This window comes from Salvelinus alpinus, chromosome 6, assembly GCF_045679555.1.
Source record: "Salvelinus alpinus chromosome 6, SLU_Salpinus.1, whole genome shotgun sequence".
In the NCBI taxonomy this organism is placed as follows: domain Eukaryota; kingdom Metazoa; phylum Chordata; class Actinopteri; order Salmoniformes; family Salmonidae; genus Salvelinus; species Salvelinus alpinus.
Window position 1 is genome coordinate 22,862,165 of NC_092091.1, and position 13,854 is coordinate 22,876,018.

At 45.3% G+C, this 13,854-nt stretch overlaps 1 protein-coding gene across 3 annotated transcripts in view; it reads left to right on the forward strand.

Moving 5' to 3' along the window:
• The window catches only part of LOC139578374 (neurogenic locus notch homolog protein 2-like), a 59,645-nt gene that overhangs the window by 25,662 nt on the left and 20,129 nt on the right, over positions 1–13,854 (forward strand). For 2 of the 3 annotated variants that reach the window (XM_071405866.1, XM_071405867.1), the window contains exons 3-16: positions 4,162–4,427; positions 4,997–5,338; positions 7,767–7,889; positions 8,058–8,291; positions 8,447–8,602; positions 8,743–8,940; positions 9,045–9,158; positions 9,256–9,369; positions 9,501–9,734; positions 12,707–12,817; positions 12,925–13,117; positions 13,212–13,357; positions 13,482–13,595; positions 13,712–13,831. In XM_071405866.1, coding sequence (XP_071261967.1) covers positions 4,162–4,427; positions 4,997–5,338; positions 7,767–7,889; positions 8,058–8,291; positions 8,447–8,602; positions 8,743–8,940; positions 9,045–9,158; positions 9,256–9,369; positions 9,501–9,734; positions 12,707–12,817; positions 12,925–13,117; positions 13,212–13,357; positions 13,482–13,595; positions 13,712–13,831 — 2,465 coding nt within the window. The remainder of the gene's footprint in view (positions 1–4,161; positions 4,428–4,996; positions 5,339–7,766; positions 7,890–8,057; positions 8,292–8,446; positions 8,603–8,742; positions 8,941–9,044; positions 9,159–9,255; positions 9,370–9,500; positions 9,735–12,706; positions 12,818–12,924; positions 13,118–13,211; positions 13,358–13,481; positions 13,596–13,711; positions 13,832–13,854) is intronic. The other variant, XM_071405868.1, reaches the window with a different exon arrangement.

Below are 13,854 nucleotides of genomic sequence, written 5' to 3' on the forward strand. Positions count from 1 at the left end.
AAGGACAGGGAAGAAGGTTGAGTGGGAGGGAGGGAATGAAAAATCCCACATGGAGAATAACAAAGAATCCTATAGATGAGTTTGGCTGCAGAACCACTGAGTTCTTCCTGAATGTTGAGCTGACTACTGTGTGGTGAGGAGCAGTCTGGACTGTATTTGACTGTAGGGCCTTGTGCACTGCTTTGTCCCATTTCTTTTTTTGTTAATGTGTTTTATTCGTTTCTTTCAACATGCTTCAGCACATTGCAGCGAACAGACTACACAGGCCAACATGGTTTGTTGTCTTATAAGTCATATTAGGTCCTCTCCTGTTTTCACCTAGAAACTCCCTGGGAATAATAATGCTGTTCTTTAGCCTTGTTCTTTAGCTGTAGGGGGATTTTTGTTAGGGTGCAATATTATATTAAATAGAGCATACAAAGCTGAAGGACAAGACATTTCTTTCTGTCAACAGAAATAGAAAGGATACAGAAATTATAAACCCAATTAAATGAAATCAAACTTATGTAATCTTTTCTTTCAACACAGTTGAATTCCAGAGAGATTTTATTTTTTGTTAAATATCATGTTCCCCATTACTCATACATTATAGGTCTGCTGAAATATAAAACGATTACCTACATGGACATGGTCAGCTTTATTTGACAGGCTGCTAAAGTGATCTATGTCAGGGGCCGTGTCATCATTGTTTCAGAGGGTTGAGAGGTTGCCTTGGAGTAGAGTGGAGGGGAGAGTAAATTCCCAGGGTAGCACATATTGTTGTGATATCATTGACAGGCTGTGCTTAGTTGTGTGTGTTTTTGGGTGGGGTGAGGGTATAGTGTAACCAAAGACGAGGAGAGGAGTGCTGAGACTGAGAGGAGACACGGGAGGGATGGAGGGATGAGAACGTATTATAGGGAAGTAGCCTAGTCATGCCTGTGGAGCATGTCCAATCGGAGAGAGGTGAGGAGGTCTGTGTTACAGCTCTTTGAAGATCTGTTTTTTAAGGTTGTGCGTGTATGTGTGAAACAAGCATGTTAAAACAGGTATGTGAATCCTCTGAAGCCTGCGACTGTGTGATAAATATTAGGGTTACACTTATACACTTTCAGTCGATCTACTCTGGAGTTCTCACTGTCATGAATCATGACAGCCAGAGTTTCCCATGCTCTCTCAACCTAATATTTTCAAGCTGTGTTTGGGTGTAGTGCAGAATATATATATATAGTACGTGTGAGACATTTAAAAATGATTCCCATCTCCATTTCAAAAGATTCAAATTTTTCCCGTTTACTGTGCTCCGACATGTTTGTCATTCAATGATCTGTGAAATAAAAATGTATTCCTTTTCTCAAAAAGGAAGTGTGTGTGTGGGGGAGGGAGGGGGACGTGTGTCAGTGAATGGAATTTATTCCGTTCCAGCCATTACTATGAGCCTGTCCTCCCCAATTAAGATGTCACCAGCCGCCTGCGCTGAGCCCCTTCAGGGAGGTAGGTGTGAAGACCTATATCTGATAGTCAGCCGTTTACTCTATGGCTGAGAGTCTCTTGACAGTATATTGGCAGTGTGCCAGACACACACTCCGGTGTGCTGAGAAGCAATAGAGCCCTGAGACCGTGTCTGTCTAGAGCAGCGTGACCACTGATCATGCTTCAACCTCCATCGGTCTGTGACCACAACCAGTAGACAGAACTTAAGAAAATAGACAATACAAAATACAATATACACAGACTTCGAGCTGACTACAGTACAAAATGACAATGTCAAACTGAGAGGGAAATGTGAAGAAACAGTGAAAGTATGGGGCAGAGTGGGGGTTTTCAGTTGTCCTTTTGTGCAATATTGTAATTCCCACTCTGCTGTTAGTCATGTCGTTAAATCACTTTACATAGGGCATTTCTTTCTCTGTTCTTCTCTCTATGTCTTGTGACTTAACACACACACACATACACACACACACTATCTAGCGATGGTGAGCTGGCCTTATATATCCTTGTTTTTATGTTTACAAGTATTTGTGCAACTTCACATACGATTGTTCTTGTTTTTTGTTTTTGCCACTTGGCCAACTTCCATCTAACACCACATCGTTGCATCCTTCTGCATTTTTATTTTTTAAACTTGACCTTGCTGTCACCCTTTCCCCTGCTCAGCTCTATTCAAATGATTTACAGTAGCTCCAGTGACATGAACATGATTAGTCTAACTATTCTGAACAAAAATATAAACGCAACATGTAAAGTGTTGGTCCCATGTTTCATGAGCTGAAATAAAAGATCCCAGAAATGTTCCATACGTACAAAAAACGTATCTCTCTCAGGTGCACCTTGTGCTGGGGACAACAAAAGGCCACTCAAATGTGCAGTTTTGTCACACAACATGCCACAGATGTCTCAAGTTTTGAGGGATCGTGCAATTGTCATGCTGACTGCAGAAATGTCAACGAGAACTGTTGCCAGAGAATTGAATGTTAAATTCTCTACCATAAGCCACCTCCAATGTCGTTTTAGACTTTGGCAGTATTTCCAACGGGCCTTACAAACACAGACCACGTGTAACCACGCCAGCCCAGGACCTCCACATCCGGCTTCAATGCTGGCACGCTGGAGAAATGTGCTCTTCACGGATGAATCCCGGTTTCAACTGTACCGGGTAGATGGTGGGGTTATGGTATGGGCAGGCATTAGATACGGAAAACAAACACAATTGCATTTTATCTATGGCAATTTGAATGCACAGAAATACTGTGACGAGATCCTGAGGCCCATTGTTGTCCCATTCCTTCGCCGCTGTCACCTCATGTTTCAGCATGATGATGCACAATTCCTGGAAGCTGAAAATGTCCCAGTTCTTCCATGGCCTGTATATTCACCTGATACCCATTGAGCATGTTTGGGATGCTCTGGATTGATGTGTACGACAGCGTGTTCCAGTTCCCGCCAATATCCAGCAACTTTGCACAGCCATTGAAGAGGAGTGGGACAACATTCCACAGGCCACAATCAACAGCCTTGATCAACTCTATGGGAAAGAGATCTTCCGCTGCATGAGGCAAAGGGGGGTCACACCAGATACTGACTGGTTTTCTGATCCACACCCTTTTTTAAGGTACAGTATCTGTGACCAACAGATGCGTATCTGTATTCCCAGTCATGTGAAATCCATAGATTAGGGTCTTATGAATTTATTTCAGTTGACTGATTTCCTTAAATGAACTGTACCTCAATCTTTGAAATTGTTGCATGTTGCCTTTATTTTTGTTCAGTGTAGTATTTTTCCCTGTATTCATTAAATTATCCCACATAACCTCTCTGACTTAGTGAGCTCCAGAAGTATTGGGACAGTGACAATTTTATTGTTGTTTTGGCTCTGTACTCAAGCACGTTGGATTTCAAATGATACAATGACTATGAGGCTAAAGTGCAGACTGTCAGCTTTAATTTGAGGGTACCGTTTAGAAATTAAAGCACTTTTTGAACATAGTCCCCCCCATTTTGCTGAGACTCAAAATTGAGCTCCAGTGCGTCCTGTTTCCATTGATCGTCCTTGATGTTTCTACAACTTCATTGGAGTCCACCTGTGGTAAATTGCCACTTCCATCTAACACCACCTCGTCGCATCCTTCTGCTTTTAAATATTTTGAGAACTTGACCTTGCTGTCAACCTTTACCCCGCACAAAATAATCTGAAACACAACCAAAACAAACGGCAAATGCATCCAACAAGTTTGCAGAGTCACAAGCTTGATGTAATCATTGCGTGCTATGAATATGGGACCAAATACTAAACTTTTGACTACTTTAATACACATATCAGTGAATTTGTCCCAATACTTTTGGTAACCTAAAATGTGAGGACAATTTCTAAACGATTCACCCGATATGGATGGTTATACCCTCAAATTAAAGCTGACAGTCTGTACTTTAGCCTCATAGGATTTGAAATGATAAAATGACTAAGTGCTGGAGTACAGAGCCAAAACAACAAGTGTGTCACTGTCCCAATACTTTAGGAGCTCACTGTAAGATTCTTACGCTATGACTGATTTGTACTGTTGTCCACTATTGCTGCTCCTGTTCCTCTTTGATCTATAGTGTTTGTTCTGTAGGTTTCTATAGCTGATAATGTCCTGTTTGTGATGTATTGATGAGACAACTTCTATTGTCCTTTGTCTTCAGGTGTGCCGCAGGTTTCCTGGGTGATTACTGCCATCACAAAGACCCGTGTCACCCTGGTTACTGTCTGAATGGGGGGAATTGCTCTGTGGCTGTGTCGGGCATCCCGGGCAGCCCTACCTGCTCCTGTCCCCTGGGCTACACCGGGCAGCACTGCCAGACCCCCCAGAACTCCACCTGCTTCCCCAAAAACCCATGTGCCAACCAAGGAGTCTGCACCCTGCTCTCCCTCGACAAGTACAAGTGCCAGTGTGCCCACGGATGGACAGGTCAGCTTCTCTCTGACTCAAACTGTTGCTAAATACTGTACGAGCGCTCCTGCTAAGTGCTGTGCAGTTCACTAGTCCAAATCCATTCTTTCCACTATGTCGTCATTTGTTTGGTGCATGTATTCAGGACAGCCCTTAGCTTTTGCATTGATCAGAAGCTTTTGCATTGATCAGAAGTCTGTTTTGTATGTTGTGGCTATGATAAGTAACCAAGGACATGAGGCACTGTAGCCTAGCGGTTAAGAGCGTTTGGCCAGTGACCGAAAGGTCGCTGGTTTGAATCCCTGAGCTGGCAAGGTGGAACAATCTGCCGTTCTGCCCTTGAGCAAGACAGTTAACCCCCAACAACAACTGCTCCCCAGGCACCGATGACGTGGACGTCGATTAAGGCAGCCCCCCACACCTCTGATTTAGAGGGGTTGGGTTAAATGCAGAAGACACATTTCGGTTGAATTCATTCAGTTGAGCAACTAACTAGGTATCCCCTTCCCCACTATTTCCCCTATTTCTCTGTTATATAACCTCGGCCCACTCATCTCTTTTTCCACTGCCTCTCTCCGTGTGTCCAGGCATGCGCTGTAATCGTGAGGACAGCTGTCTGTCGGGACCCTGTGCTAATGGAGGCACCTGCAGCTCTCTGTCTGGGGGCAAGTTCAGCTGTACCTGTCCTCCAGGTTACTGGGGTCCTCGCTGCCTCAACGACACTGACGAGTGTGCTGCCTCTGCCCCGGTATGTCAGAACCAAGGGGGGTGTGTCAACACCCCCGGCTCCTACAGGTGTAACTGCGCCCCCGGGTTCACTGGCCGCCAATGTGAGACCCCTTACATCCCCTGCTCCCCCTCACCCTGCCTCAACGGGGGCACGTGTCGCCCAACCTCTGAGACCAGCTACTGGTGCCACTGCTTGCCAGGTAAGAGAGAGAGAGAGGGAAAGAAAGATGGAGAAATGCCTAGTGAGGCCTGTATGAATGCAGCTTGTTGCAATCAATGTTTGAGGTCCAAGAACTAGAATCCTACGGGCGCTATAACACTAGACACTATGTATTAAATCCCTACTGTTCCCAATGGCGTTTTGTGGGCACAACAATCAACTGTCAACCCTAGCCCATGTTATCTGTTTACAATATAACTTGTCATCACTGTGTAAATTATACATTATATGACAGAGATTGCCAGCAAGATTGATAGTAGTGAAATACTATATATAGAAAAGTATGTGGAGACCCTTTCAAATTTGTGGATTCACCCATTGCTGACAGGTGTATAAAATCGAGCACACAGCCATGCAATCTCCATAGACAAACATTGGCAGTAGAATGGCCCTTACTGAACAGCTCAGTGACTTTCAATGTGGCACTGTCATAGGATGCTACCTTTCCAACAAGTCAGTTTGTAAAATTTCTGCCCTGCTAGAGCTGCCCCAGGCAACAAGTACTGTTATTGTGAAGTCGAAACGTCTAGGAGCAACATCGGCCCAGCCGCGAAGTGGTAGGCCACACAAGCTCACAGAATGGGACTGGCGAGTGCTGAAGCGCGGAGTGCGTAGAAATCCTCTGTCCTCGGTTGCAACACTCACTACCGAGTTCCAAATTGCCTCTGGAAGCAACGTCAGCGTAAGAACTGTTAGTCAGGAGCTTCATGAAATGGGTTTCCATGGCCGAGCAGCCGCACACAAGCCTAAGAGCACCATGCGCAATGCCAAGCATCGGCTGGAGTGGTGTAAGGCTCGTTGCTATTGTACTCTGGAGCAGTGGAAACGTGTTTTCTGGAGTGATATACAGTGGGGAGAACAAGTATTTGATACACTGCAGATTTTGCAGGTTTTCCTACTTACAAAGCATGTAGAGGTCTGTAATTTTTTATCATAGGTACACTTCAACTGTGAGAGACGGAATCTAAAAAATCCAGAAAATCACATTGTATGATTTTTAAGTAATTAATTTGCATTTTATTGCATGACATAAGTATTTGATACATCAGAAAAGCAGAACTTAATATTTGGTACAGAAACCTTTGTTTGCAATTACAGAGATCATACGTTTCCTGTAGTTCTTGACCAGGTTTGCACACACTGTAGCAGGGATTTTGGCCCACTCCTCCATACAGACCTTCTCCAGATCCTTCAGGTTTCGCGGAACCGTTACGTATTTTGTCGAACGGGTGGCATCCCTAAAATGCTGGCAAATTAATTACAGTCTTTGTTAGGAAGAAATGGTCTTCACACAGTTCGCAACGAGCCAGGCGGCCCAAACTGCTGCATATACCCTGACTCTGCTTGCACAGAACGCAAGAGAAGTGACACAATTTCCCTAGTTAATATTGCCTGCTAGCATGAATTTCTTTTAACAAAATATGCAGGTTTAAAAAAAGATATACTTGTGTTTTGATTTTAAGAAAGACATTGATGTTTATGGTTAGGTACATTGGTGCCACGGCAGTGCTTTTTTTCACGAATGCGCTTGTTAAATCATCACCCGTTTGGCGAAGTAGGCTGTGATTCGATGATAAATTAACAGGCACCGCATTGATTATTTGCAACGCAGGACAAGCTAGTTAAACTAGTAATATCATCAACCATGTGTAGTTAGCTAGTGATTATGTGAAGATTGATTGTTTTTTATAAGATAAGTTTAATGCTAGCTAGCAACTTACCTTGGCTCCTTGCTGCACTCGGGTAACAGGTGGTCAGCCTGCCACGCAGTCTCCTCGTGGAGTGCAGTGTAATCGGTGTCCAAAAATGGCGATTACCGATTTTGTTATGAACTTGAAATCAGCCCTAATTAATCGGTCCACCTCTAGTTGACGGTGCTGATTTAAGAAGTTAAACATGAAGTCATAAAAACAGCAGCTCTTTGCTGTATTCGTTGACAGTCTCTCTCTAGTCATGGTTTTAAACATTTTGAAATCTCACAGTATCAACTTTGCTGTAGATTTCTTATGCCTGCTACTTTACTGCAGACATGGTAATCTGAGCCATCCGATTGGTGAGAGGTAGGCCTATAGTGCACAAGGCTTTATCGTTGGGTTATTCACAGAAATGTTTGGCGATCGACTAGGAATGCTTTGGAGATTTCCAGTCGATGGCGAGCGACCGGTTGGTGACCACTACTCTAGAAAGTTGAGTGAAGGTCAATCTCGTTCTTCTCTCCGTGGGCTGATATTCTGTGCGGCAGTCTCGGAGCTACTGCGTGCCTGCCCGCAGCTAAGAGGGAACATTGGTGCCAACTGTAAAGTTTAGTGGAGGAGGAATAATGGTCTGGGGCTGTTTTTCATGGTTCGGGCTTTCATGTAGTGTAATTAGCCTAAGTATCATATCTGTCTTTGTCTCTCTCATGGCAGGCTTCAATGGTACTAACTGTGAGAACAACATTGACGACTGCCCCGGCCATCAATGCCGAAATGGTGGGACCTGCATGGACGGTGTCAATACTTACAACTGCCAATGCCCCCCAGAATGGACTGGTAAGGATAAAGAATAGTCCATGGTTTTGTGTCTGTCTGGTTGGCTTTTCTTCTTTGTTTCAGTTTTTCGTTCAGTGTCTGTGTTTCTTTGTTTGTCTGTGGTTTCTCTCTGTGTCCAAATTGGGGGAGTTTTTTCTTCTCGAATGTCCAACTGTTTTCCCCCTACAGGTCAGTTCTGTACTGAGGATGTGGATGAGTGTCGCCTGCAGCCCAACACATGTCAGAACGGGGGGACCTGCAGCAACATCCAGGGCAGCTACACCTGTGTATGTGTCAACGGCTGGAGTGGCCTGGACTGCTCTAAAAACATAGATGACTGTGCTACGGCTGCCTGCACCAATGGCTCCACCTGTATTGACCGTGTGGCATCCTTCCTTTGTGTCTGCCCCTATGGAAAAACAGGTGTGGGACAAAGCCTGTCTATAGTATAGATATATACAGACATCTTTTATGGACAGACTGATGGATAAATAGAAAGAGAGTGTATTAATCCACAAGGGTTATCTATAAGCACAGAAAACACACAGGCTGACTGACTGTTGAGTATTCCCTACCAGGTTTGCTCTGCCACGTGAACGATGCCTGCATTAGTAGCCCGTGCCGGGACGGGGCGCAGTGCGACACCAACCCCATCAACGGCATGTTCAACTGCAACTGTGCCCCAGGCTACATAGGAAGCACCTGCAATGACGACATCAACGAGTGCATCATAGGTGAGGGACAGATCAGAACACATGATACCTAGAGTGATTTTGTAATTTGACTCTACAGACTATTCTTTAAGAAAAATCCTTCCTTTCCCTTTGATACTTTCGTTACTCCTTTATAGTTCTGTGTATTTAACCTCTCTCAGGCTTCCCCTCAGGTCCAAACCCCTGTGAGCATGGAGGATCGTGTGTGAACACAGATGGCTCGTTCACATGTAACTGTGCGAGAGGTTATGGTGGGCCGCGCTGTGAGACAGACATCAATGAGTGTGCGTCCAGCCCCTGCCAGAACGACGGCACCTGTCTGGACCGCATAGGAGACTACAGCTGCATCTGTATGGAAGGTGTGTGTGATCAGTGATTCCCTATCTCTTTCTAATTACACACACACACACACACACACACACTCACACAGTACTGTTGTGTAATATTCTCTCTCTGTTTCAAGGATTTGAGGGAACACACTGTGAGATTGACATCAACGAGTGTGCCAGCTCTCCATGTCTGAACCAAGGGATCTGTCTGGATCAAGTCAAACGCTACGTCTGCCAGTGCCCTCTAGGTTCGTCTGCCTTTTTCTAATCAAATTCATTTGTCATAGTGTTTCAGAAGGTTTGTATCTACAGTATTTGAAGCTGGGTTCCGTCCCTGGCCTTTAGGATTCAGTGGGGAGATGTGTCAGATCGACATTGACGAGTGTTCCAGCACACCATGTCTCAACGGGGCCAAGTGTATCGACCGTCCCAATGGCTACGAGTGTGAATGTGCTGAAGGTACTAGACAGCCTTCACTATCTCAACTTTAATTAACGTACCTTTCTCACATTTTTAAACATGATGTCTAAACTAAAGCATTAATACAGGGAATCTTTAACTGTTACTCAAAGTTTGGTTTCCCCTCCCAGGCTTCTCGGGGCCGTTGTGTAAGGAGAACATAGATGACTGTGACCCAGAGCCCTGTCACCATGGGGTTTGTCGTGACGGCATCGCCACCTTCTCCTGTGACTGTGACCCGGGCTACACCGGCTCTATCTGCAACGTCCAGGTCATGGAGTGCCACAGCAACCCCTGCCAGAACCGTGGACGCTGCATCGACCTGGTCAACAAGTACCAGTGCAACTGTCTGCCTGGCACCTCGGGTGAGCAGAGACAGAGAATGGGTGGACTATTTTCATTTTATTGAGCAAAAACTTTGTAATAAGAGGAAAGCAACAAGAGAATGTTTGGACAAACAGAAAATAAACTTACATCTGCTAAACCATTGCCTCTCCCAAAAATATGAAGTAAAATAATAGGGGGAAAACGATCTCGAATGGCATTGAAATGACTATATACAAAAGTATGTGGACACCCCTTAAAATTAGTGGATTCGGCTATTTCAGTGACACCCATTGCTGACAGGTGTATAAAATCGAGTACACAGCTATACCATCTCCATAGACACACATTGGTACAAGAATGGCCTTACTGAAGAGCTCAGTGACTTTCAATGTGGCATGTTATAGGATGCCACCTTCCCAACAAGTCAGTTAATCAAATTTTTGCCCTGCTAGAGCTGCCCCGGTCAACTTTAAGTGCTGTTATTGTGAAGTGGAAACGTCTAGGAGCAACAACTGCTCAACTGCGAAGTGGTAGGCCACACAAGCTCACGTAGAAATTGTCTGTCCTCGGTTGCAACACTCACAACCGAGTTCCAAACTGCAACGTCAGCATAAGAACTGTTCGTCAGGAGTTTCATGAAATGGGTTTCCATGGCCGCACAGCCCCACACTTGCCTAAGATCACCATGCACAATGCCAAGTGTCGGCCGGAGTGGTGTAAAGCTCGCCGCCATTGGACTCTGGAGCAGTGGAAACATTTTGTCTGGAGTGATGAATCACGCTTCACCATCTGGCAGTCCGATGGACAAATCTGGGTTTGGCGGACTCCAGGAGAATGCTACCTGCCTGAATGCATAGTGCCAACTGTAAAGTATGGTGGAGGAGGAATAATGGCTGTTTTACATGGTTCGGGCTAGGCCCCTTAGTTCCAGTGAAGGGGCATCTTAACGCTACAGCATACAATGACATTCTAGACGATTCTGTGCTTCCAACTTTGGGGCTACAGTTTTTGGAAGGCCCTTTCCTGTTTCAGCATGACAATGCTCCCATGCACAAAGCGAGGTCTATACAGAAATGGTTTGTTGAGATCAGTGTGGAAGAACTTGATTGGCTTGCACAGAGCCCTGACCTCAACCCCATCCAACACCTTTGGGCTGAATTGGAACGCCGACTGCGAGCCAGGCATAATCGCCCAACATCAGTCCTCGACCTCACTAATGCTCTTGTGGCTGAATGGAAGCAAGTCCCTACAGCAATGTTCCAACATCTAGTGGAAAGCCTTCCCAGAAGAGCGGAGGCTGTTAAAGCAGCTAAAGGGAAGACCAACTCCATATTAATGCCCGTGATTTTGGAATGAGATGTTCAACGAGCAGGTGTCTACATACTTTTGGTCATGTAGTGTACTTAATTTATAGTTCCTTCACTCTGACCTGTTTGCTAACAGTCATCGAAACAAAAGCTAGACAGTCAGGGAGCGTCAAAAATGCCAAAAGTGATCTATAGAGCAGGTGTGTTCAACCGGCGGTCTGCACTGCATGGGGCTCTGCATAAAAAAAAAGAAGAATTTACTGTTGTGAAAAAAGTGTTTATTTAAAAAATATATATAAATATTGCTAGCAACAATAGAAAAACAAATGTAATTACATACAGTGGAAAAGAGAGATTTTATTTCTAATTACTTTATTTCTCAACAAATTACATTCACTGGCGTATTTGACTGGATCACTGGAGTAAAGTCTACACCCACTGTATTAGGCACATTTGACAAATAACATTTTATAACACTGCTTTTTCAACAAGCGCTGCTGGTTAGCTCTCTTGACTTGGTCATGTGTTGGCAAAAATGTATGTCTAACCTTTGATTAACCAGCTAAATAGCTGATCTTAGTGAAAATGTGTTTGGAGTTACCTTTCTAGCTTATTGGCTGTGTTAGTTTACACGTCCTCTTCCAATTATGTATGGACATCAAAACAATCTAACTATTAATTTTTAAATGTTGATCACTTCTCCTTTCCATTATCATTCACCTGATGATAAGACAAGACCTGTTAAAATGTTTTCTATGATGGGGTTCCCTGGGTCGCTGGTTTGCCTGGGAGGGTTCCCTGGGCAAGAAAAGGTTGAAGACCTCTTGGATAGAGGACCATTTTTTTGCGGCCCTCCGGACCTCAGTGAATACCAAATGTGACCCGTGCTGCAAAATGAGTGTGACACCCCTGGGGTAGAGCAAGAGCACAGAGAAGGGAGAGAGGAGCAGCAGAGCACCTTTAAGTTCATACGTTTTGGAGTAGAATGTCCTTTTAAATTGTCACCAGAAATGGCCTCGCAGTCATTCTACCAAAAAGATCTCCTGGTGGGGTATCCCCCACCCCACTACCTTAGCCACCACTTCTGAAAAAAATCCCAGGGAAAACACTGTTATGTGTAAAACTCTGGTCTTGACCATGACCAAACTATAGTTTGTAAACTTTAGTAGACCATGACTTCATTGGTGTCATGTAGCCCCAACTTACACTGCTGCTCAGAAGGTGCTCTCAGCCCCAAAGCTATGTGCTGCTCTGAACCTGAAACACCAGCAGTTCCTACTCAGTTCTGTGGTGTGGAAGGGGCTTCCTGTTGCTCTCAGCACAATGCACTCAGACAGGAGTGGAACAGTCATAAGGGTCGTCCGAGCTCTGCCCTGCTGTGCCCAGCACGCTGCAGTGGCCTGGGGGGATTAGTGCGGCCAGAGCACTGGTGCTGTACACACACACCGACCGAGACAGACACATACAGCCAGTCAGCCAGCCAGTTAGCTAGCTTAGGTCACACACACTTTCACTCGCTCAGCTCTCTTTGGAACACACCTGTTAAGCACTATCAGCTAGTCCACAGCTCCCCCTGGTGGAGGCCATTGGAACTGCGTCTACCTTGTGTAATGGAGAGCCTGTTCAAGTAACTTCAAAATGCATCCTTCCTTTCTTACATTAGACTCAAGACTAAATGGTTTGTCTTCTGGTTTTCTTCTCAGGGGTGAACTGTGAGTTCAATGTTGACGACTGTGCCAGTAACCCCTGTGAATATGGAGAGTGCCAGGACGGGATCAACGAGTACAAGTGTGTCTGTGCTCCAGGATACGCAGGTAAACACACACTTCTCCCTCTCATCTATTCAGATGCATTTCCATGTTAATGACAGCCTGATTTTTTCCAGTGAATGAATTAACTTTCTGAATTCCTTCTCTCACAGGTGCAAAATGTGACGTGGATATCCATGAGTGTAATTCCAGCCCGTGTATGAGTGGGGGTACGTGTGTGGACAAGGTAAACGGCTTCATCTGCCAGTGTCCCCCTGGCACCCACGGCCCCTTGTGCCACTCTGGCACCAACCACTGTGCCCCCCAGCCCTGTGTACACGGAGACTGTGTAGAGCAGCAGAGCGGGTACGCTTCTCCTCACCTTATCTCTCTATCTCTTTCTTGAGTTACGTACTTCATGTAAAATAATATTCCTACCCCTCCCCTGGTCTGTATGTAGGTACAACTGTGAGTGTGATTCTGGCTGGGTGGGGCAGCACTGTGACCAGGAGAAGGATGAGTGCCAGTCCAGCCCCTGCCAGCACAGAGGCACCTGTGTGGACAGACTCAACGGATACTCTTGCCAGTGTCGCCCCGGATTCACAGGTCTGAATCAGGGTTTCATTTATCCTTTATTAATATACAGATGATCCCATTAAACTGCAGTACCTAACAGATACACGTGTTTTTCTGTTCACCATTTTAGTTAAAAACATCCCTCTCCCCTCAGGTGTGAACTGCGAGTTCAACATGGAGGAGTGTGCATCAAGCCCGTGTGAGAACCATGGTACCTGTGTGGACGGAGTCAACACCTACAGCTGCCTGTGTGATCCTCCATACTCCGGTAACAACACCAGCCACACTACTGTACTATCCAGGACACATTCCCTCTGTTGGAGCTGAATTGATTTGTATCGTGGCCATTTTGGATATTACCAATATTGCTATGTGCGTCCACAGGAAAACACTGTGAGGACGAGTTGGTTCCCTGTGCATCTCATCCATGTGAGAGGGGGGGTGTGTGTCAGCCAACCCCAGACTACACCTTTTACACCTGTCGATGTTCCAGCGGCTGGCAAGGTGAGTATTCATAGAAAGAGAGA